Genomic DNA, 25,548 nt, shown 5'->3' with positions numbered 1-25,548 from the left:
CACTACCTTCATATCCTGTTTCCCTATACTTTCACCTACAGGAGGCATTTCCTTTGATCTTACTGTGATACAACTATTGTTATCTGGATTGGATGGAGGGTCGTCATATATATAACCTTGTGTGCACCCCACACACAGTCAGCTACTTGGGTAGCTGCCTCTGGCGTGTAGTGCTCACGTGATCGATTTAGTGGGACCGTACAACTTCCAGACCTATGGTGCAAATTTAGGAAGTCACAGTCTAAATTTTGTCACAGGATAGTCGTAGCCTCTGGTTCAAATCATTGGGACCACTGCTTGTTCTGGGGACAATGCTGCAGATTGTGACCTTCGTTAACACTACTTCAAAATGAGGAGGATACTGCTGATGATAGGCAAGGTCAAAGGCAAAATTTTCTATTTCAATAGCTGGTCACTCAAGATTTATTTGTTATAATGTAGATATCTGTGGTAACTGAAAAACATAAAACTACGTCAATATTCTCTACAACACCATGTGAACAGTACTCAAGGAGGGAGCGTAAACATAATTTCGATATTTACACTTGCTGCACGTTTTTGTGGCTTGTGGAACCTCTTATATACACATTTCTGGCCATTAAGGATATTGTAGTACAATCGATTATGAGGGCGATAGTCGACATGCCTGCCCAGATTCCACCGGTATGTGTTGTGTTTGTTTTGATTTTGAAGGTATCGCGGTGTACGGAACGCTGTAGGAAGTGTCAAACAATGGAGCGTCATTAGCTTGTCTGTCGGCAATGGAAATTTCAATACGTGAACGAGTATTGTTAACGATTTATTTCGAAGTTTTAATTGTTACGACATCATTTAGTGTCTTGAGCGAAACGCCACAGTTCTGTGTTTCGGAGGAGGATGGTAGTAATTCCTGTCATCCAAGGAACGTTTGGAACACTGACAGGTAAGCTAAAAAATTTTGTGTTAAGTGCTATGAAACTGTATCTGCGGTATTTTAAAAAAATTCTAGCGCGTATCGTTTTTAGGTACATTTTGTATGACGTGAATCCACCGGAAGGGTTCAATTTGCGCCGAGATGTTTACATGCGAATGGCAGTTCTTATGAAGACATTGCAGTCTCATGGGAACTGGAAACTGGTATGACCTTTTTTATTTTTTTAACAGCACGTAGCATTTGCGTGTGCATTACTTTTTACGTATTTTGTATCGTACCGTACTCTGTTGCAATTTATATAGTTACATGATTATTTTCACCCAGAAATATAATTTTCCTTTTAATGTTAGCATGAATAATCCACAGCAATTCATATCAGATGTCGTGAAATATTGCGCATTATTTACCAACGTGCAACTGTTTTGTCTTATACTTGTAAGCCTACTCCTAGGATTTGATTGACATGTTAATAAGGAACAGTATAATTTGTTGGTGACCGTAGTTGTAATTGCATTCAAGAAAGAGAGGAACTGATAATCAAGAAAAAATATTGGTTGTTCAAATTACATAACGAATTATTAGGTTCATAACCAACGTGATGGGGTCTTGATACCCCAATACTCATGCAAACACTGGTATAAATTTCGTTGAAATGTTCAATTTATGATTGCTGTATACTATTATGGACAGTGCTGGACCTATAGAGAGAATGACATAAACAAGATTTCATACTAATAATCATAAAAGTGTCTTCAAATTCTGTGCAGTGTGGTTCTAGGCCTACACATTTAATGTTACAATGAGATGTTCCCTGCTGCAGAATGTTTTGTATTACAATGGAGAAGCAAGGTAAACTTGGTCCTGAGAGCCAGCCAACCTTACCAGCAAAGAACAGAACTTTCTAACTACTGCTCTAATGTAACTTCCTATATGAGACAAATATGACATTTAAAGAATTTTCAAGGGTTACCAAACTAAACAGACAAAAAATCTGACAGTTTTTGTCATTGGCACAAACAATAGATCTGCCTTTCTACCTCAGTTAACTAAGGAAGAGGCTCAAGTAGATGCAAATGTAGTCAGCACGCAGCAGACTTTGACCGGAAAACCAACTGTTTCAAAAAAAAAAGTAGAAAGTCAGAGGAAAGTTTTGTTGTTAACTAGTAGTCATGGAAGAAGTGTGTGCCAGATCTTTTAGAAAAAAAATTGGTGACAGAAATCAGATCACAAGGTTTTTCAAGCCCAGTGCATGTCTTATCTAAGTGATAGATGATGTAGGATCATTTTGCAAAGGATTTACAAAGCAGGATCATGTTGTGGTGGGTGGAGTGGTAAACAGTATTGATAGGGATTAGGGCTACAACATTGGGAGTGTTCTAGTCGAAGTAGCATCTGCAACAAATCATACAAATGTTGTCTTCCTTTCTCCTTTCATGCGGTAGGATTGGCCCCAATTGAACAACTCTGTCAGGAGGGTCATTATGTAGCTGGATCAGCTGCTTCAAGCGGCTACTTTGTCAGGCATGGGTTTGATTCCTGTTGATGGTATGGGTAGTTGGGACTTCGCAAGACAGGGCCTGCATCTCAATAGGAAAGAGAAGGGTAGATTGGCTGGGATGATAGCAAAATTTTGAAAGGGGGGGGGGGGGGGCACTGACACTCATAGGAGTACCTCTTTTTTTGGGCTAATATCAGTGTACAATGATTTAACATTGACTGAAATTAAGCTTAATGAGGATCTCCGACAGGCAGGTACTAGAGATTTTAAAACATCACAAGATTCTCATAAAAGAACAGTGAAAGATAATGTTAGTATGTCAAGATTCTCAAGAAAGCCCAGTGAAAAATAATGTCAGTACATTGCATCAGGATATCAGTGGACTAAAAAATAAAGTTTATTTAGAAGATTTAGAAACTGTGGTTGGAATAGATGTACTATGCCTGTCTGAACATCATATAGTCTCAGATATGGAAAAGGTAAATGTAGGTGGATGTACTTTCAGTAAATGTAAGTAGAGATATCATGGAGAGCGGAGGAGTTGTCATATATGTTCAAATCTGTCATAATGTGAAAAATTTACAAACTAAAAAAAAATTGTGTGGAACATGAGCTTAAACTAAATTGTGGTACACGTCACACATTGGTATTTTTTGTTATTTCTCAAAGACGTTTTACTGTTCGAATTGTGAAATTCTTCTAGATAAGCTTAAGTAGTAGCATGGAGGGCTGCATCAAACCAGTCTCAGGACTGAATCCACAACAACAACAAGCTTAAGTGTTGTGGTATGAGTGGGACAATGCGCAAATGTTTTAATTCATATTTAACTGGAAGAATGCAGAAGGTTGAAATTAACAGTACAGGTAGTCTGCAAAAGTAAGTAACTGGGGAGGTATCAAGAATGGTGTCCCACAGGGTTCAGTCTTGGGTCGCTCATTGTTCTTAATATATATTGTTGACTTGCCACTCTGTATTCATAAGGTGCAGAGCTAGTTGTTTTTGCTGATGATATAAGCATAGTAGTCACACCCAACAAACAAGAATCAGCTGAGGAAATTGTAACTAATATCTTCCAGAAAAGTATTAAGTGGTTCTCTGCAAATGGACTCTCACTAAGTTTTGAGAAAACACACTATGTACAATATTGTACAGTAAATGGCATAATACCATTGATTTGAACAGAAGTTTGTTGCAAAGGCAGGCTATTCAAAATTTCTGGGTGTTTGTATTAATGAGAAATTGTTTTGGAAGAAACACATTGATGACCTGCTGAAGCGGTTAGGTTCAGCTGCTTATGCTATTAGGGGTATTACAAATTTTGGTGATAAACATACCAGTAAATTAGCCTATTATGCCTATTTTCATTCACTGCTTTCATATGACATCATGTTTTGGGGCAATTCATCATTAAGAGAAAAAATATTCATTGCACAAAAGCTTGTAATCAAAATAATAGTTGGAGCCTGCCCAAAATCACCTTGCGGACATTTATTTAAGGAACTCGGGATATTCACAGTACCATCGCAATATGTATTTTCTCTTATGAAATTCGTTATTAATAACCCATCCCAATTCAAAAATAATAGCAAAGTGCATAGAAACAGCACTAGAAGAAAGGATGATCTTCACTATTCTGGGTTAAATCTGACCTTGGCAAAGAAACAGGTGAATTAAGCTGCCACAAAAATCTAGTGTCACACCCAGAAGGTGGAGAAAAATTGTGTCACAAAATTTTAAACCTGGATAGCTGATGCCAATAGGAACCAAAATTACTAATGTTGTGTAGGTCAACAACCCACCATTTTTAATCTACAGAAACTTGGTGCCATGCTCTCTGATTGGCCGCAGTACAAACAGCAAGACCTATTTGACATGTGTGTGGGCAGTGGTGGGGTGAGGGACATTTGTATGTGTGAACCAACAACCATAGCGCTGCCCATCAACTGATGAATGGCAATCTCAAAGCCATTCGGAGCACTTGGCACCAAGTTTCCGTAGTTTAAAAATGGTGCATTGTCAATCTACAGATCATTAGTAATTTTGCTTCCTACTAGCATCAGCTATCCAGGGTTAAAATGTGTAAAGAGAATTTATAATATACTGACACGCCCCACATCATTATGAAATGTCATATCCATGGTGTATGTAGTAGTAATGTAATGTAACAGAAACACACAAGATGTGAATATAATTGTGAACAGGACATTGTCTAAATGAGGAACCAGCAGCGAGACTGAAATTATACCAGCTTAAATGGTACAGTTAAAAATAAAAGCTTCACAGTGAGAGGCTATACAATAATAAAGTGCATACTACAGTTGGTCTGAAAAATAAGACAACTTGTTTTATCATATGTAGCAGTACAGTATATGTATTAAGGTATTACACAGACAGTATATCGTGGCAGTTGGCCGTTGCTGTAAACAAATGAGAACTTGGACTGTCTTAGGGGAGAGGAGCAGTGCAGAGGAATAAGTTCCGCTTCTATCTGTGTTGTGTGCTTCCCCAGTCACAGAGATTGTGGATTCCCTTTGTTGTGGTGAGAGTTGCATTCGTACCAGCGTTAGTCTATTCATGTATTTCAAAATAAGAAAAAGAAAACAAGCAATCCATAACACAAAGCGTGTTGTAGTGGCTACAGCACAACTATTTGCTGCAGTTGGCAGTGGTAGTTCAGGCCCATCCTCTACCTGTATCTTATGCAGCCATAGTTCAGAACACTCCCCATCTAAAACTGCCATGATGTAGTGTCCACATAATAACAAGATTTTATTGTTTTGATTTAAAGATTCTTAAATTTTCGCTTGCAAAAGAGATTTCCTTAGAAGAAGTTGTAAGATGAAAGTTGATTGGAATTTTGTATTGTTCGTGAATTACAAAAGTGTCCTGCACCCTGACAAACTTCTCAGTTTCCCTTCATAGTATTGTGTGCATCATTGTGAATTAGGAAGGGTTCAGCACTCTCGAACATCTGATCCTTGTGCTTAGATGATTAAACTATTGACCCCTTATGTGTCTCAGCATGGACCGTAGTTTTTTTACTAGAATGTTTGCATTGTATATTTTGGAAACCTGATAAGACAGTGCTCACATAGTTCTAGATTAGAATGAAAGATTAAACAGTTATAACATTAAGTTAATTGCAGAACACTGTCATTAATTAACTTTATTATTGGCTTCTTACTTAGTGGGCATAAAACTTTGTATTAGTTTCTGCTCCAGCTTGCATTATGAAAGCTAGATTTCTTTTTTCTGTTTGCTACACTTAGATCAAGTTCTGCACTAGTGTCTTGCAGTGCCACATATGATAGTCATTTATTGTTGTAGGCTGTTAAGTGGACTTGGCATTTGATGCCATATGACTTGTCACATACATGGCCAAAACTAACTTTTGTTGCCCAATAAGTTTAAATCTTCAGAAAGTGTTACACGCAGATACACTAGACTCTCACTAATCTGGCCATTCCTGGCACACATGGTTGCTGGATTAACGGAAGTGCCAGACTATTGTGTGTCTGAAATATATTCATTTATTTTGAAAACATAGGGGATATAGTGTACTGTACTTTATTAAACCAAAGGATACAATTTTAAAACAGAGGATATACTTTATTAAATCCAAAAACACGCATATCAAAAAAAGTTTCTGAGAGTTCTGGAACCTTTACAGAAAATTGGTGGAGATCAACGTAAACATCATTTGCGCCCTTTTTATTGATCATGAAAACCACACATTACATGTTGTGCCACCATACAGCGAGACCTTCAGAGGTGGTGATCCAGATTGCTGTACAGACCTTACCTCTTATACCCAGTAGCACGTCCACTTGCATTGATGCAGGCCTGTATTTGTCATGGCATACTATCCACAAGTTCATCAAGGCACTGTTGGTCCAGATTGTCCCACTCCTCAATGGTGATTCGACATAGGCCCTCAGAGTGGTCGGTGGGTCACGTTGGCCATAAACAGCCCTTTTTAACCTATCCCAGGCATGTTCAGTAGGGTTCGTGTTTGGAGAACATGCTGGCCACTCTAGCGAACAATGTTGTCATCCTGAAGGAAGTCATTCACAAGATGTGCATGACGGGGGCGTGAATTGTCGTCCATGAAGACGAATGTCTTGCCAATATGCAGCCGATTTGGTTGCACTATCAGTCAGAAGATGGCATTCACGTATCATACAGACGTTATGGCACCTTCCTTGATCATCAGCAGCGTACATTGGCCCCACATAATGTCACCACAAAACAGCGGGGAATCTCCACCTTGCTGCACTTGCTGGACTGTGTGTCTGAAGTGTTCAGTCTGACCAGGTTGCCTCCAAACATGTCTCCGGTCAATTCTGCATGTTGTTGGGCCCATCTGTACCTCACTGCATGGTGTCGTCATTGCAAAGATGGACCTCACCATGAACGTCAGGAATGAAGGTGCGCATCATGCATCCTATTGCACCCAGTTTGAGTCATAACATGACGTCCTGTGGCTGCACGAAAACCATTATTCAACATGGTGGTGTTGCTGTCAGGGTTCCTCCAAGCCACAATCCGTAGGTAGCAGTCATGCACTGCAGTATTAGCCCTTGGGCGGCCTGAACGACGCATGTCATTGACAGTTTCAGTCTCTCTGTATCTCCTCCAAGTCCGAACAACATCGCTTTGGTTCACTCCCAGATGCCTGGACACTCCCCTTGTTGAAAGCCCTTCCTGGCACAAAGTAACAATGCAGACACGATTGAACCATGGTATTGACCATCTAGGCATGGTTGAACTATAGACAACACGAGCCATGTAGCTCCTTCCTGATGGAATCACTGGAACTGATCGGCTGTCGGACCCACTCCGTCCAATAGCTGCTGCTCATGCATGGTTGTATACATCTTTGGGCTGGTTTAGTGCCATCTCTGAACAGTCAAAGGGACTGTGCCTGTGATACAATATCCACAGTCAACATCTATCTTCGGGAGTTCTGGGAACCGGAATGATTCAAAACTTTTTTTGATGTGTGTACATTAATTTTCAAAGAAAACTTAGTTCTTGAGTGTATACTGCACATAATTATATAGTCGTATCACTCACTATGACACATGTCTCTAATTTTTAACTGTCACAATGTTGACATGCAACAGTGGCATGCTTTATAACGCTACTGCTTTACAAGCATTACATCGGTACTGCGTGTCTCTTGTTGTTACGTAATGTACTCCAGGAAGACCTCGACAGCTTCAGCACCAGCAGTGTGAGAAATCTTCATGTTCTCTCCTCCTATGTCCTCTCCTTCATCAGTTTCATCATTACTTTCATGCACACTGTTGATTATTTCTTCATCTGTTAAAGTTTGATCCATGTCACAGTTTTCCTCATTCAGCCACTTAAGAATATCTTCATCATCAATTTCTCCTCCTCCTGGAAGGGTGTGGAACATGTCAATATACAAAGTAATTGATAATTCTGAATTGACTGCCTCATCGCTGTCACTCACTACTGGATTCAACTCGGCACCAGTTGGTGGCCACAATTTTCTCCAGCTCTTTATTATGGTAGTGCTCTCCACTTTATCCCATGCTTCAGCTGCTTGGAAAACATCACCACATATGTTAATTGCTTTCCATGCCTTCAGCATAGTTTTGATGGAATAATTTTCACTTTCATTCAGCAAGAAGATGAGAAGTGAATGTCGATAATGACATTTAACTGATTCCAAAAGTCCCTGGTCTATGGGCAGAATTAGGGCTGTCACATTGGGTGCGAGAAAGAGTGCTTGTACATGTATACCACCGAACTTTAGAGAAATATCTGAAGGATGACTGGGAGCATTGTCAATTGTAAGGATAGCTTTCAATGGAGGCTTTTTCTTCTTGAGCTCCTTTCTCACTGCTGGTACATACATTTCATGGAACCACCGAGAGAATATTTGTCCATCCATGCTTTCTTCAAAGGGCAATACTGCACTTCTAGAGTATTTATGTCAGTCAGTTGAAAACAATGTGGATGTTGGGATTTTCCAATCACCATAAGCGGTTGTTTATGACTTACATTTGCATTGTAACATGTCATTAATGTTATCCACTGTTTCCATTGCTTGAAACCACGAGCTTTCTTCTCGTTCCTGGCAGCTAATGTTTTTGAAGGAAGCATCGTGTAAAAGAGTCCTGTTTCATCAGCATTATACAAGCCATCAGCAGTTAAATCTTCTTCCTCTATTATCTTCCTTATCTTGCGTACAAACTCATCAGCATCCTTATCGTTAGCTGAGTGACTGTCCCTGGTGACTGTGAGCTGCCGAATGCAATGTCGCTTTTTTTTTTTTTTTTTTTTTTCTTCAAACCTTCACTTGCTGCAAACAAGTTACTACCACCAAGTTGTTTGTCAAATGCAGCTGCTTTTTCTTTTATAATCAGACCACTGATGAATAAAGAACGTAAAATGCAATTCTTCTCTGTATAATACATGTATACAAGAATAGGGCACATCAACAATAAATGATAGTGTAACATGCCATTGTCCCATTATTGGGACGCATAAAATATATCGATATTGCACTTACTTAAAAAACTCTGAAGTATACTTAATCTTACACGGACATCCGTATGTTCATAACAAACACGCCCAGACAACTAAATCACAGCTTATTGTTGTCCAGCAACTACCAGCAGACATACAGTGCTGCCAAGTGCGAGAACAAAAAATCTGCAAGTTTATAATTTTCCTGACGTGAAGTACTTAGAAAAAAGTTATTTATTTTACATTTACAGGCATTATAGCAGTTAGTTGAACCTACAGGTGCAACAATAAAGGCTAAAAGCTCCATTGCTTACATAGAAATAAGTAAAATATACGCGTCCCAAAAAAGGGACAATGGCCAGTAATGGGTTAAGTAAGCATTGTTGCACACAATAATTGAGTGTGCACATGTTTTTGGATATGTGCTGGATTACTGAGGGCCGGATTAGCAACAGTCTAGTGTTTACATTTGCGACCACTCATTGGAAATACCAATACAGATACCAGCCATCAGCTTTGACCCGTTGTGTCGTCAAGGTGATGGACACGACAGTTTCACCCATATGCTATATGATGACCACGATGTCACGGTCAAGACTTGAAGAGATGAAAATGATCTCATTATGTGAAATATAACCAAAATAATTAAAAGACGAAGAAGAAACTAACAAGGCAACCTCAGCAGTTGAACAAGATAGATGACATTCCTCATGTGAAATACATACCAAAACTGAAACTTACACAAAAATTTAGAAAGCTTACATTACATGAAATCCACAAAATTAGTACTGCCAACTTCAGTGGACCCGAATAGATAAACTGAATTCAATGATACCGACATACAAATAAATCTGTAACAAACTGGTATTGGAATTTTAACTTGACTTATATAGCTCAAACGAAATACATGATTCCCCAAAACCACAGCTTGCTCCAAAAACTGGTATAGGTAACTGCACTTGGTTTATTTATCTAGAACAAAGTTTATGATACCAAGAAAAACCAACTATAAACTTCCTGGCAGGTTAACACTGTGTGTCAGACCAGGACTAAGACATAGGACCCTTATCATTCACGGACAAGTGCTGTAACAACTGAGATATTCAAGCATGGATAGCTTAGTTGGTAGTGCACTTACCCACATAAGACAAAGGTCCTAGGTTCGATTCCTGGTCCAGCACAGGTTTAATCTGCCAGGAAGTACAGACAATCGCACACTCTATTGAAGGGTGAACATTCATAGTGGAAAGCACAGATCATTCCAGAAACATGTATTGAAAACTTCACCTCACATATTTAGCTATAACAAAGGGCATGACACCATAAAACCAAAATTCACTGATTTAACTGTAATGAAAAACTTTAATTGACCAAAATAGAAGAAACTCTACAATGCCGATAAAGCTCTGAACATGCAGTTGCAATACAAAGCAAACGAGTAATATACAGTGCCTGACAAACAACACTACACTAGTCCAGTCACTCACTAAAAACATTCAATAGCAACTTGGTAACATCATCATTCAATACTAGAAAGCACCACCACATACTACAAAATGCCCTCTTAAAACAAAAGCAATTTTGTAATGTTGACGTTCAACACTAGAAATTGCCACCACATACTACAAAACTTTTTCTTTAGACAAACACAACTTCAGAACATTAATGTTCAACACTAGAGAGCATTACTACACACTGCAAAAGGCCCTCTTTCAGTATTCCATGCAACCATAAAATCACATAACACAACATAGTTACATCACAAGTCAGAGCTGACAAATGGTATCACATTGTTTGCATACTGGGATCTGTAGAATCCATACGTCTTTGTACATTCACACTTACCATAATAATTACTGTCTGTTTCATGTCATCTTTAGTCCTCATTAGTCACTATGCTTTCTGACATAATCGTTTTCAGTCCAAAACATGACTTACGTCTCTAATGATCTCATCATTCACAGGATGTTAAACCTTCATCTTCCTTTCTTCCTAAACCACAGCAACTTTAGTTCCACATGCTTTCTATACTTATTTGTGTCTAAACAATTTATATTTAAGTGATACAGCCACAAAACCTGTGGAAATGACTTGGCTTTGTCTGTTGTTAACTGCTGTATAGATAGTAATAACTGATGTAGAGACCTGAGATATCTACACTTTTTGTTATCTATGGTTAGATCACTGTTTGTCCTGTCTTATGTCTTAAATAATTAGTAACTTATTTTCTCTCTTCCTGACTGACTGAATCAGCAATCTAAACCCTTCTTACAATTTCTTGCATCAGGATATGGACCTGTCTGTACAACAAAACTCTTAACAACTATAAATGTGTTATGTTTGGTATCAACATATCTCTTTAGATCTTTTCTATGATTCGCAACATTCTCGAGGAAAATGACATGTCTTTTTGGACAATTTTTCTGGTTGTTTCAGCATTTTTCCTGTGTGTGTAATATGTGTATATGGTATGTATTTCATGTACCTGTTTTTTTACTACACACATTTTGTTAATATGTTGTCATTCCTATCCTGGAAGGTGTTACCTCCATGGCCAAAGCTTTATCACTGGCAATCAACAGATGTTGGAAGACAGGACATGCTGCCTTGGAGCTTATTTTTTGACATAGAGAGCCTCAAAAAATTTACCCCAGTTGTGGAAATGACAGATTTTTTTTCCGGTATGCATTATGTAATTTCTTAATTGTTTTTTCTTCCTTTGTGTATGTGTGTGAACCACTGAATGAAATATCACACTGATTAAAAGTGTTTTTATGACATTGCATGCTGATTTATGAATAAAGTCTTTAAAATAAATTTTAAGAGTAGCCTTTTGTTGTGTGTAAACCACTGTCAAGGCGGAAGTTAAGCTGGCATGAATTCATGTATTGTTGGATGAAAATATAAAACTGGCCAGTTTTTCTTTCTCAGACCTTAAAGATCTTGATGATTTCGTTATTGCTATGTAATGTACTTACTTGGCTGGTAGTCCATCATTCAGCTGATCTGTCGCTTGTCCCTGACATGTTGTCTTGTGCTGCACAAGGTGTGATATTCTTTCTGTTATTTCTTTCTGATTGTTTTTTGCCATTTTGTTAAGCTCCAACTATCACTTCAGGTATTTCTCATGTTTCCTTGACATGTTTCTCCTCATTTTCAGTTGTCGTATTACCTGTGTTGAGTACAATAGAGTCATTAACAGTAGACATAATTTTCTGTAACTATTTAGTTTTTATTCTGTGTGAGCAGAATTACTTCTCAAGTTTTCACCCTAAGAATATTCTGAAGCAGTTACTTGTCTTGTCCTTTGAAGCATGTTGGGTGGCCTCTTCACAACTTATCCATTAGATGTCACTCGTTATTCTTGATTTCTGATTCTGTGAACTAATTTGTAGTCACCAAAATGATTTATTTTGCTTGTGTATCATTATGCACGTATGCAGTTATTACATGTGATGATTTCAGCACTCACTAATTGAAGAAATGATAACTGTCATTAGCCATTAGTAAGCCATTTCTATATATCTAAAAATGTAACATCTATTTTTGGTGAAATTAGAATTTATGTTAGCAAAATTAGCACCAATTATTTGGAAATGATTAGATGTACAGATTTGAATGAATCTGGTTACTCCCTGTTACTAGTATATGTTATATCTTGTAGTTGGCAACTGCTTCATTAACTACTAGTGTGTCATTAATCTCTTTGAGGAAAGAAAGAAAACAGGTATTTTATGACTGATTTCTTAGATTATATATATTTATTTGTCAAAAGAAAGTAGTGTATATATCTCAGTATTACATTTTTTAATATTACATCTGCTGTCTGTAAAAACACTGTTGTAGTTAGCAACATTGTTGGAATCTACAGTAAATCTAAACAATGTTTGGCAAATATTGTTATGTTTATGCTCAGTCTGAGTGGCATGTAAAACATTCATTACATCAAATTTGTCATTTTCGTTTAACTGCTTTTCAAAAAGTTTCTTAAAATGACCAAAAATTGTCTCAATTTGATCTTGTTTTCACTGTTATTTAACATGACATTCCTGGGAGAAAATGTCAGAGCTAAGACTCAAACCTTTTATGATTGGAATCCTTGCTTTCCAATATAGCTAGATTTGGTCATTCCATGTCAAATGAACACAGAAAAGTGTAATTTTGAACCCAACCAACTCTGATTTTTACCACATTTGATTTGTTCATTGCAAATGCTGAGAACAAAAAGTGCACCGAATTTCAGAATTGTAGCATGATTACGACAAAAATAATTACTTTTAAAAATGCTCAGAAAATTCAACAAACACTGCTGACAAAAATGTAATTGCTGTTCTAGTATAGACAAACCATGAATGAGGTAATTTTGTAAAGGGCCAAGAACAAGCTTTATATCCAACATGACCACATTCAAACAATGTGGATAAGGGCCTTGATCTTTGACCTTGAATATCTCAAAATGTGTCTCCTTGAAAATTTATGAAAAAATATATTTCCTTCTTTATGATGCTTCACAGCACAGTAAAAGATCAAGCTGGGATGACATATAGATTAGAAGATATGAATTAATATCTACAGCTGTGTGATACAGTAAAGCAATACACATTGTCTGCAAATGCAACAAAATGACGTCAAGTACTGAAAAACATGTTAACTGTTGAAATGGTGATGTGATAGCAATGCACAGTAAGGGAGCAATATGAACAGGCCAATAGCAAGCATTTGTAATAGGCAAAGCGCAAATGTGGATGGTTGATAAGATCAGTGACATAATGACATACCACTAAATATGTGATAGATCCAGCAAAAATCGACACTGAAAAAAAGGCCTGTGGCTGAACCAACTACTGATAGGTATCACAAACCTGCATATATTCTCAGATGAGTCAGACACATCTTTAGCCACAGATATTGAGTTAGTTGTATTAAGTGACAGTCTGTATCCCTTGGTGAGCCATCAGTGAAAAAGAAGACAGAGAGAGAAAACATATGCACAGAAAAAGTTTCAGAAAATGTCGAGGTATTCCAAAGTTAATATGAGAAAATGTAGGGGATGAAAAAATTGTGGAATGTGAAACTATAATGTAGTTTAAAGAGAAATTCGGTACTAGCACCACAAATAGGAAGACGATGCAGATATTAACATTCCTTGCAAAGAGTAGGAGCTTTTGGAGGATTGAAAATGAGTTAGGAGCATCAAACTATTTAGTGAGAAAAACAAAACAATTATTAAAAAAAAAACTGGCATTGGGAAACATGAGTGAGCTATGTCAAGCATTCAAAGATAAAAGTAGCTTTATCCAAATTTTTCCATTTATGACCCAGTAACCACAGTATGTGTGTTTGCAGTATTTACAAAAATGCAATATTTACGAAAATTTGGAGGTGTCATGTTGAAAGGTTTGAGACTGAAAGAGTTGGCACATTTTGCCGATTGTCAACAAGTACACTGTTTTGCTCAGATCATTTGTAATTCCATGGAGCTAAAGTGTTACATGTCAACATACAGAGAACTACCAAAGTTCATATTCTTTAATGACATACAAGGAGAATTGCTTGAAAAAAAGTTGAACTGATGAAATAATGTACAAACTGTTGACATCTACAGATAAAATAACTCTCCAGATATGTCTGACTTCTATGGAAAGCTTCTGGGAAAACCTCGTCGAAAAGTTAAGAAAAGCTCCTACTGCACTCCTCTGTAGCCACCTAACAGTTTGAATTTCTGCAACATCAGAAGAGAGACTTTGTGACAGTGAATACTTCATTACACATAATGTTGCAGAGAATTTCGCATTTGTCTACAGGATGAGGTCCGGGGGTTTCACTGGAACATTGTACGGGCCACCATTCATCCATTTGTTGTTTATTATAGACATCCAGAAACCCTTACAGTTGCTCAAATTTCATTTATCATTATATCAGAATGCCTTACACGTAATACTATTTGGTTTCATCTTTTTCTCCATAATTTCGTTAACTTCTCGGTGTCCCATTGTCATAGACACCCAAGTACATTTATTACTTCTCAGATGGTGCTGCAGCCCACTACAGACACCAAAAGTATTTTGAAAACATATCTTTTCATGAATTTGATTCCAGTGTCTGTGTAGAGTGGCATTTCTTTGCCACATCATGTGGCAAAGGACCACTTGATGATATCACTGGCATCATCAAGAGACTTGCTCCCAAAGTCAGTCTGCAGTGTGTATACAGCTCTCAGATGATGACATGCAGTCCTGTAACATTAAAGTGTATCACATACATTATAAAACTAATAGTATGGTGAAGAACCATCTATCCTTCAACAGTGGCTAGCTGAGATTTGCACATTTGCAGATACAAGTTACACTGTGTTATTTCCACCAGCCACAAGAAAATCCAAACTAAGGTTTTCTCCAATTCACCAAACTTCAGAAATGAATATCTAACAGTGATCAAACAAGGCTCATGCCTTGGTGACATCACTGGGTTTTTTTGTTTACATGTGTGAAGGTTGCTGCTGCCTTGGATGTGTTTTGAATGTTAAGGAAGTTACCAGTGGGGCTACAGTTAGCTTCCTACAGGCACATGGTCCTTCACCTTTATTAATAAATCCTAAGATAACTGACATCTTTACTGTGGATAAGAAATGTTTTCCTACAAAGGTTGCTGTAAGAACAGCAACAAGCTGGAAGTGTGTCCTTTCACCAAACGATGCAAAGTGTTGTATCTTTCTACCCAGTATTGAGGTATGATGTGTTCTGATGATACATTTGTCTTTGCATTTATTTGTGTAAATATGAACCTGTTTGCCATTCATTCCTCCTATGTCTGTCTGTGATGGTTATATCATATTTTGCATCATTGAAGGTCAGAGGTCATAATTCGTTACCTCGCATCTTACAGATACTTGCTATTGACCTGTTCAAATTGCTATCATACTGTGTGTTACTATTACACCATGTTTCTAACAGTTAACATAGTTTTCAGTATTTTTTCATTTTTCTGCAGTTTGCATTCAAAGTGTATTGATTTTCCGAAAACACAGCTGTAGATATGACTTATACCTCTCAATCCAAATGTCATTCCAACTACACTTTTTTACTGTGTTCTGTAGTGTTACTTGAAGAAGCAAATATATTTTTTTCAGAAATTTTGAAGCTGATATGTTTTGAGATATTCAAGATCAAAGGTCAGAGTCACTTACCATAATTATGAACAGTTTGAATATGGCCATGTTGGATATCATGTGAACATTTGTTCATAGTTTTTTCCAAAACTACCAGAGTCACGGTTCTATCTCTGTTAGAACAGAAGTTGCAGCCATTTTCATCACCAAGCAAGGTGGCACAGTGGACTAGCATTCGGGAGGATGACGGTTCATATCCGCATCCGGCCATCCTGATTTAGATTTTCTGTGATTTCCCTGAATCGCTTCAGGCAGATGCCGGGATGGTTTGTTTGAAAGGGGATGGCTGACTTCCTTCCCCATCCTTCCTTAATCCGATGGGACCGATGACCTCGCTGTTTGGTCCCCTCCCCAGATGAACCAACCATTTTTATCAGCAGCATTTATTGAATTGTCTGCAGATTTTTAGAACTTTGCGTGGCCATTACTTTCATCATGCTCGTGCAACAATTTTGAAATGGTGACATCTTTCAGTCTCTCCTTTTGTGCAATCTTTCATTCTCTCCTTTTGTGCAATGAATGCACCAAATTTGATTAAAATCAGAGCTGATTGTGTTGTCTGTTATGTTGATTTGACATGGAGTGACTCTCTCTCTCTCTCTTATATATATAGCACACAGTGCTTGTTATGTATCTTCTGAATGCTGTTCTTCACATATTATTCAAAATTTAATTTGAGATTAAGTATACAGTTTTAGATAAAGTACAGGTGATGCTGGATACTCTGAGTCCTCAAGTATAGTTACATGTTCCACAAGCTGCCTGACATTTGACAAAAACCATATGGGAGTAAATCCTATTCATGTCTGGCCTTAAGATTTCGTGTAAAATTTACACCACATTTGCTTGTCTCTCTCATTTCTGGCAATTTAAAGAAACCTACAGCGTGGTAGAAGTTACTTACCAAATAGAATACTGCTTCAAACCGACTGTTCCACCTATGAACTACAGAAAATATATGGGGTTTAGATTCCTTTAAATTTCCATTCTTCAACTTGAGAAATTGACCGTAGTTGTATTTACATTTCATTTAAATTGAACATAGCTGTTGCCCAACATTTACTAACTAATTTGCGCTGATGTGTCCAACACTACACTGGGATTATCTAACTGCCAATAGTGGCCTTTGAAGTTAGAGACACTGTCACTAACAATGTCATATGGCATGTTGTGCTCATTTAATGTATCTCATATTATACGAGAACAGTTTTTTGCATTTACTGGTTGTTGAAATTTCACAGCACTAAGGAATAACTTGTTCTTCTGCATCGGACACTTGAAACAGGACATCAAAAATGCAGCTTTCCATTCTATGGTTTCGTCACATGGGATGTTTGTCTTCCTTCCATACAACAATCACAAAACAATCATCAAAGTTTCAATTCACCTGGAAGCTATCCTGGCAGCTAAGTTGGTTTCGAACTGATTTTTCTGATATTGTTTCAGGCATTATTAAATTAACTGACAATGATAAAAAGAAATGGTTTCATTATAGCTAACGGTCAAGATTTTTATTTATTTTATGCAAGACATGTTATGGCAAATAATTTCCATCATCGAGCAAGTTTTCTTACTTATGCCGTGGTATCTTAAGTGTAATGGTTGCTGTGTGTGACCTGCTACATAATTGTGTTGACTATACTGTCATGCAAGGACACACAAATTTCTCCATGACTGATGTATCTCATATTACAACTCATACCAAATGTGAAAGTAACTGTAATTATGAAAGTTTGAAGTGAACTGTGGTGTAACCCTGACTGCTGGCCACAATGTTTACTGAACACAAATAATTTCTGCAACAGCACTGTAAATTGTCAGTTAATCCGTGAACTAAACAGTAGTAGTTATTGATGGAGTAGTTATCCAAGCCATTGATCATTCCAGAGTAATAGAATAAAGTCCAAGCTCGACTTACTTGAAAAACATGTACTTCATTATCAAAATCCCACATAGGCAGGAGGTTGTGGAATCCACGAGTTATTGGTCTGTTGCACTAAACAAATAAGAAACAGTCACCAGTGAAGAGTCCACTTGTAGAAGTGAGTTGGGCAGCAGCAACTAGGGCTGAAACCACTGTTGGGCAGCCTTATCATTGGCTCACTATGGAGCTACATGACTGGCTTGCAATATCTACCTTGTTCCCTCCACAGGCACTCTCGCCAGACGTGTGAAATTTTACATATATCGATATGTATGTATCGTCGGTCTGCATGTGTAGTGTGGTTGGTAAATACCCCCTCCCATGAACTGACACATAAAGCTGGTACCTGCCTGGCCATTATGGGGGAAGACAACACAGTAGAAGTGGCAGAGAGCTGGGTGTTGTCATTGCTAAAGGTTCTGTGGAGACATCCCGGTCAACCATTGTGATGGAGTTGGATCTGGAGACTTCTAGTAATGACAATGGACCCCCAGATAAACCCTGGACGCTCTGCCCAAATGTGCATGTCCACATCAAGACATCCATACAGAACTGTGTGTCTCTGTCTGTCTGTTTAGTGTTCTTGGGGTTAACACAGGAGATCCAGAAGCATCCTGTGAAGATACTCATAGAGGTGCTGTGGTGGGCTTTAACCATCGATGGTTGTGGACCTGTAAGATGCCAGGGAGGTGTGTAGTGGTGGAGCCAATGAAGCAGATGTTGAAGCTCTCAGCATTGGCACATTAAAGGTGTGAACAGATCATTCGGCCAGCCTATTTAATGCTCAATGCAAAAGGGGCTGTGATAATATGTTTAATATCATTGTGGGTGCAAAACCTTTTGTAATCGATTTTTTGTGAATTGGGGCTGCCGTCGGTCACTATCTTGTGGGTGCACCTTCTGTTGTGATGATCCAGTTAAAGCTCCCATTGAGGCTGCCATTGTTGTCAGCTGCAGGTGGACAACGTACGTATTGTGGGAGAAGGAGCCCATGATATGCAGACCCCAGGAAAGAGTCTTCAAATTGGATGTGAACTCCATCCCACAGCTGTGTCAGTATTGGTCATGGCTGAAGCAACTAGTGTGGGGCTTGGGACTGATTGGTGTGCTTGGTGAACGGCAAACTGTTGCACCACCCATGCAAATCATTGGGGCTACACAGGGCCAGTACACATAGTGGCGTATTAGTTGATGCAGTCTAGAAGTTTGCCTGTGGGCTTAGGCATAAGCTGAAACACAGGGTCATTGCATAGGAAATGGTACTACCTTCTGGCTCTGTTCACCATCTTCTGTAAGGAACACCACACCTTGCCAAACTGGAAGTTAGTGCTGCTGATGAAGAGGGGAAGAATGGGGAGGAGGCAAGGACCAGGTGTATCTGCACCAGAGCACTTGGGAGAAAAACCCAACTGGACATTTTACAGCACTCATTGAAGAAGCAGGTCATATCAAGACAATTAATGTTCTGAGAACTTGTTCAGAAGTTGATCTGGTTGGTTGTCTAACTGAAAACAATCTCTTTTCTGGTAGTCAAATTCAGTCTGCACCTGCTGGAAGACAAAACAATAGATCTGTGTTACAATTCTGAGTAAAGTATGATAATGAATAGAATATTGGAAAATCGCCAGATAGAGAGCCCATTACAAAGGCAGTGCCACATACACTCTGGTAATTTAGTCTTGGGTACAAAAAACAGGGTGGCAGCTCTTTTGGAAAAACTGGAATCCTCAGGGAATTATATTTTACCTGTAAAAATCTGGGAAACCTCAGGGAGTCTTATGAATTTCATAAAATCTCAGGAAATTATGCGTTTTTAACCTAGCACTGAAACTGGATGTTATTGAGATTTATAAATCACAAATTTTAAAATAATTAATGTCTCAAAGTTTGTTAACTATGTGACTATTATTCCATATAAATTATAGAGTTTAAAAACTACTTATTACGCCTGGTATATATCTCAGCTCAGCTGAGAGGAAAGAAAAGTCATTATTGTGTCAGCACCCCTACCCCTGCTCACTAGTAACTAAACAGGAACTTCTTGTCACCATCATCCTTCACACATCTGTAATTATCAGGGAATTTTTTTTTTCCAGGATTGAGTAGCCAGCCTGAAAAAGTGACAGAACAGTTTGTGGTTGGTGGTAAGAAGAAATTTATGACCATACATAAATATGCAAAATTTATGGACACAAAAATGGTGACTGCTGCTTCCTTTTTGATCTGAGAGTAATTCTCGTAAGCTGAAGTGTCTTTGACATAAATGTGATTGGTCTCTCCATTCCATCCTCTTCCCCCAGCAGATTCACCAATCTTTGGTGAGTTTGTGCTTGGATACCACGGGTCCCCAGCCTTTGCAGCACCTTTTTCCCTTTTCTGTGCTGAATGTCTGTCCTCCTCCTACTCTTCTTTGCCTCCCTTGGGGACCATGTGTCAGACATTTTTGGGAATGTGTTCTGAATTTTCAGTAGCATCCACTTTTTCTTTCTATCTTTCTTTGCTTTCTTCATTCTCCTTCTCATACCCTTCCTCTGCTTCGGCATTAGAGGTTTAACTTTGTTTCTCCTTCCTCCCTGTGTGCTCCTGAAGGCTGGGTTTTGATGTGACATACGAGTGCGATTATAATGATGACTCTGGAAGCAGCACTCTGAGTTTGTAATGTATTGTCAGAGTGTGATGACTTCATAGCCCACTTTGATCTTTGATGATTCAAACGTAAGAAATAAAGTGTGTGTAGGCACTGTGGATGCATCAGTCTATATTATCACCCGATTGGCTGCAGGACGCCCTAATCAGAGAGGTAAGTTTGGATTTCTCCCTTAGTCAGACCGTCAAACAGCCTAGTGTAAACATCACCACATGAAGATGGTGCTTGACATGAACAGGATAGCTGTGGAGAAGTGAAACTGCAAGCAGTTGTGCTTGAGATCACTACTAGTTTCCAAAAGCAAAGTGCCATGGCATAAACAAGAGCAGGATTTGACAGAGCCGGCAAGTGTATCAACAAGTTTCTGAATAAAAAATCGATTAACCATTTCAAAGGACTGACCTCCTTCAGTAAGTGATACCATGTGGAGCCGAGGTGCAGTCAGGAGAGTCTTGGAATATTTAGCCTCATTCTGTTTACATTTACCAGATGAGAGGAGAAATGTATCACCCAAGCAGTTGTTGAGTGCGAGCCTTCAAAGACTCACTGCTACAGGGCACACAGGTTGAAGGATTCTGCTCCTTGAGAGCTGTGGAGGCATTGGCATTCTCACTGGGTTGGACTGTGGATTCCAAGGTAGAAAAATGGTTGGTGGTGTGTACTGACAAAACGGATCAGGACCATCTGCCTTTGTTTGATTTCTTGGAGCCTTTGCAGTTAGCAGCTGAAGACTCAGATGTTTGTTGGCTGGAGAGATGTAAAAAGTCTTTGTGGGCATATTCCTTCTGTTGTGCAGCAGGTGATCTCACCACCAGAGGCGACAATTTGGGTCTTGTTGCACAGCTGGAGTCGGAAGAGATAGGAATGCTACCATGACACTGGGTATTTTACAACCGTGGTGCTGAATTTGAGGTTGCAAGACTGTTTGGCTGTGGCCCCTCATGGAGGCAGGTAGCAAGAACGGTACTGTAAGTGCCAGATGGTAAAATGCAGGGCTTTCAACTAGCCAACAACTTGTGGGCAACAGGGTAAGACACTTTTTCCTTCATCTGGATTTCCTGGACAGCCCACTCATTGGGATATACAGGACACTCTCGAGCAGAGGCTGCATTGTCACAGTTGCAATTGATATAGCAGGGAGGAGGAGGAGGGCAATCGCATTCATGAGCATCCCTACAACACTTTGTTTGTTGTCCTCGGTGTTGATGTATTGAGTTGCTACACTGTCTGAAAAATGGGTTGTGGATTCTGACACTGACTACTGTAAATAATGTAGCCGACTGGTGCACAGTTGCATTTCATAGTACTTTAATTTCACTTTTCACAACCCCCTAATAATACACAGTTATATGGCCAGTACAATATTGGTTAAACTTTTGATAAGCCTCATTAATAGTTAGCAGGCGAACCTCCACATACTGCTACTATCTTGATGCAATAATTTAGCAACAGCCATATGATTTTTAGAAGTTTATTTTATTTTATGACCTTCTATGTCCTACCAGTTTCAGCATTACATTGATGCTATCTTCAGGCCCCACTCGTCATAGTCATAAAATTGCTATACACGGAAGGAGCCATATAACTGGATCCGTGAATCAATCGTCCTGCAACAGCTCTTGGTGGCCAGGCGACACAGACTCAAGTCGTAAATTATTGCATCAAGAAGTTCATGCCAGCCGTCGTCCCACGATCCATAATGGATCAATGAAGATTACTACTACTGCTACTATAGTTTCTTGTTGAACATCTATGAGCAGTAAAAACCTAACCACAAAGTTCACAGTTCTTGAAGAATAATTAGGTACATATGGAGCAGACACTGTCATTGTTTTTACACATGGCCTAATTGTTTAACACTTATTACACTGTTAAGTTCAAACATTGTTGTTGTTCTAACCAGCACAGGTTACTCATCTGAAATATGGCCATGGACTGACTGTCTTGTGACCAAAAACTGGGTCCTTATATATCGTCACAATAATATGTACTGAAACTTCACTAACTCATTAAATTAACTGAATACATCGAAATATTGCATCTTTTTAGCAGTTTCGTCTACTACAAGAGTTAAGCCAAATTATTTGTTTAAACCATGAAATTAACAAATGTAGTTATGTAAACAATACTTTTGACAAAACTTTTAATTACTTTCGAATTGTTGGCCGGGGTGGTCGGACGGTTCTAGGCGCTACGGTCTGGAACTGCGCGACCACTACGGTTGCAGGTTCGAATCCTGCCTCGGGCATGGATGTGTGTGATGTCCTTAGGTTAGTTAGGTTTAATTAGTTCTAAGTTCTAGGGGACTGATGACCTTAGAAGTTAAGTCCCATAGTGCTCAGAGCCATTTGAACTTTAGAATTAATGAAGGGCCGGTTTTGCTGACATGTTTTTGAATAGAGCCAAATAGATACTTTAAGATTAATAGCATTTCACCTTCCAAACATTTGTAATTAGTGCAGAATCTATATTTGTTTGTATGCCAACAGTAGAATTTAAGTTACGAAACAGTTACTGATTTCTCCCTATAATGAAAGATACTAACTAGGAATAGTCCAAATAAATTACAAAATCAATTACATACATAAAACTAGGCACAAAATTAGATCTGGTGTTATATTCTTTAAAATTAAGGGCCAGTCTTTCTCTTTTATGAAAATGCAGATTATATTCACGTATGTTAATGGTAACTAGATAAACATGAAAAAATGAATTTAAGGAGGCAGATGGCAAAACAGGAGGGTAATTAAAATTATCCCAGCTTGCTTCGTCACAATCTTGTCACTTTGTAAACCCATGCCATGAACAGATTTCTTTTGAAATACCAGACTGTTGCCATGTTTGTTGATTTGGAGAAAGCCTACAACACCTGCTGGAGGACTGGTATCCTCCATACACTCTACACATGGGGTTTCAGAGCCCGCCTGCCCTGTTTCCTTCAGGACTTTCAAAAAGACAGATTTTCCAAGATACATGCGGGTTCTGCCTTGTCAACACCTTTATTTAGGAAAACTGTGTGTCTCAGGTCTCCATCTGTGTTCGATTGCAGTTTTCCACAGATTTGTCTCCATGAGCGGTGTCATCAGCCCATCTTGATTGTCTTTACTCGTGGAACATCAACAGTGGCTTTTGATTTTCTGTGGACAAAACTGTTCGTATTAATTTCTGGTGGTGCAGTGGGTTTCATCCACTGTCTGTAAACCTTGGGCCTCTTGCTCTTCTGTTCACTGAAAGGAAACTTTCTTGGTCCTCCCAAGTGTCTTACCTGTCTGCATGCTGTACCTTGTCCCTCAGTGTCCTGTGTGTTCTCAGCAGTACTTCCTTGGGAGCAGACTAGACCGCCCTCCTCTGTTTGTATCGATCCCTTGTTCGTTTGAAACTAGACTATGGGTGTTTTGTTTATGCACCTGCATATCTGTCCATCTTACGCTGTCTAAATACAATCCACCATTATGGAATCCGTGTGGCCCCTGGTGCCTTTTACTGTAGCCTGGTAGAGAGAGATGTTCTCCTCAACAGATACGCATGCTGTTTGTCAGCCACGTCTGGTCACATCTTATGCTTCCTGCTTCGATGACTCCTTTGACCGCCAGTAAGGGGCATGTCCCTCTCTTCTATTGCTTCCTGGAGTTCGCTTTTGGCTATTGTTTTGGCAGCTTAACTTCATGATACCTGCCGCTCTCCTGATGGGTGTGAACCCTTCACCACCTTGGCTTTGTGTGGCGGCCCATGTTCACCTTTGGCATCTTTTTTTCCCTAAGGACACTACTCCATATTCTATCTATCACTGTAAGTTTCTCGACATTCACACAGAACTTAGTACCTTTGTGTACACTGATAGCTCTTGAACTGACCATGATGTTGGATGTACCTTTGTTATTGGCACCGATCATAGTTGGTATTGGCTTCCAGAACACTGCTCAGTGTTTACAGAAGAGCTCTTTGCCCTGTATCAGGCCAGGCAGTATATATGGAAACACAGGCTTTTCAATTGTGTCATTTGCTCCAATTCTCTCTGTGCCCTTCAGAGCCTCTGTGTGTTGTACACAGTCCATCCCTTTGTGAAACGGGTCCAAGAAGGCTTCCACTTGCTTACTTTTGAGGGAGCCCTGTAATGTTTATATGGGTCACTGGTCATGTTGCTCCAATGGGAAACAAGGCTACCAACTCTACTGCCATGTCTGCTGTCATCCTACCTCGGCCTGCTAGTTCTTCCGTTCCTTCCGATGATCTCCGTGTTGCCATCTGTCAGCAGTTGGTGTCACTTTGGCATCACCACGGGTATTCCTTTTGTGGGAACAAGCTCTGGGGAATTAAATCTCTCCCAATGACTCTGTCAGCATCCTCTCAGTCCTCTTGTTGCAAGGAGATCATTTTAGCTAGGTCGTGTATTTGGCACTGTCATTTTAGCCATGGTCATTTGTTAAGTGGTGACCCCCAACACTTTGTGCTGGTTGTCGTCAACCTTTGACAGTTCGCCATTTCCTGACCAAACACCCCTCCCCCCATTTTTTTTCAACCACTTACATTCTGATGTATGTTTGCATCTGAGTTATTGGCTGTTTTAGCAAATGACGTGCTGGCTGTCAACTATGTTTTACTTTTTACCTGTCATAGTAATGTGGCAATGGACATTTAATTTCTAGTTTGGGACCTCCATTGTCTTTATGGCATATTTTGTGAACCTTCCTCCAAGAGGAAGGCCTTGTTCTTAGCTCTCTTTCCTTCCATCGATTGGGCGTAATGCATAGTCACTTCTAACTCCTTTTTCCTATTGGTGTTAAAACTTCCATCTTTAACTTACGAGGGAGAAGGGCCCCGATGCTGTTTAGGGATGCATCTGTGACCAAGTGGGGCAAGTAAGTCACAAGGCAGGATGCTGATTGATAAGCCCAA

At 39.1% G+C, this 25,548-nt stretch overlaps 1 protein-coding gene across 1 annotated transcript in view; it reads left to right on the top strand.

Moving 5' to 3' along the window:
- The first annotated feature begins 619 nt into the window (after positions 1-619).
- The window catches only part of LOC126297887 (GDP-fucose protein O-fucosyltransferase 2), a 79,714-nt gene continuing 54,785 nt past the window's right edge, over positions 620-25,548 (top strand). Inside the window, exons 1-3 of the mRNA XM_049989186.1 lie at positions 620-922; positions 1,005-1,116; positions 11,453-11,594. Of these exons, the coding sequence (XP_049845143.1) occupies positions 762-922; positions 1,005-1,116; positions 11,453-11,594 (415 nt within the window). The 5' untranslated portion in view covers positions 620-761. The remainder of the gene's footprint in view (positions 923-1,004; positions 1,117-11,452; positions 11,595-25,548) is intronic.

Source organism: Schistocerca gregaria, chromosome X, assembly GCF_023897955.1.
Source record: "Schistocerca gregaria isolate iqSchGreg1 chromosome X, iqSchGreg1.2, whole genome shotgun sequence".
NCBI classification, from domain to species: Eukaryota; Metazoa; Arthropoda; class Insecta; order Orthoptera; family Acrididae; genus Schistocerca; species Schistocerca gregaria.
Note: the sequence above shows the minus strand (reverse complement) of the source record. Positions and strands in the feature narration are given on the sequence as shown.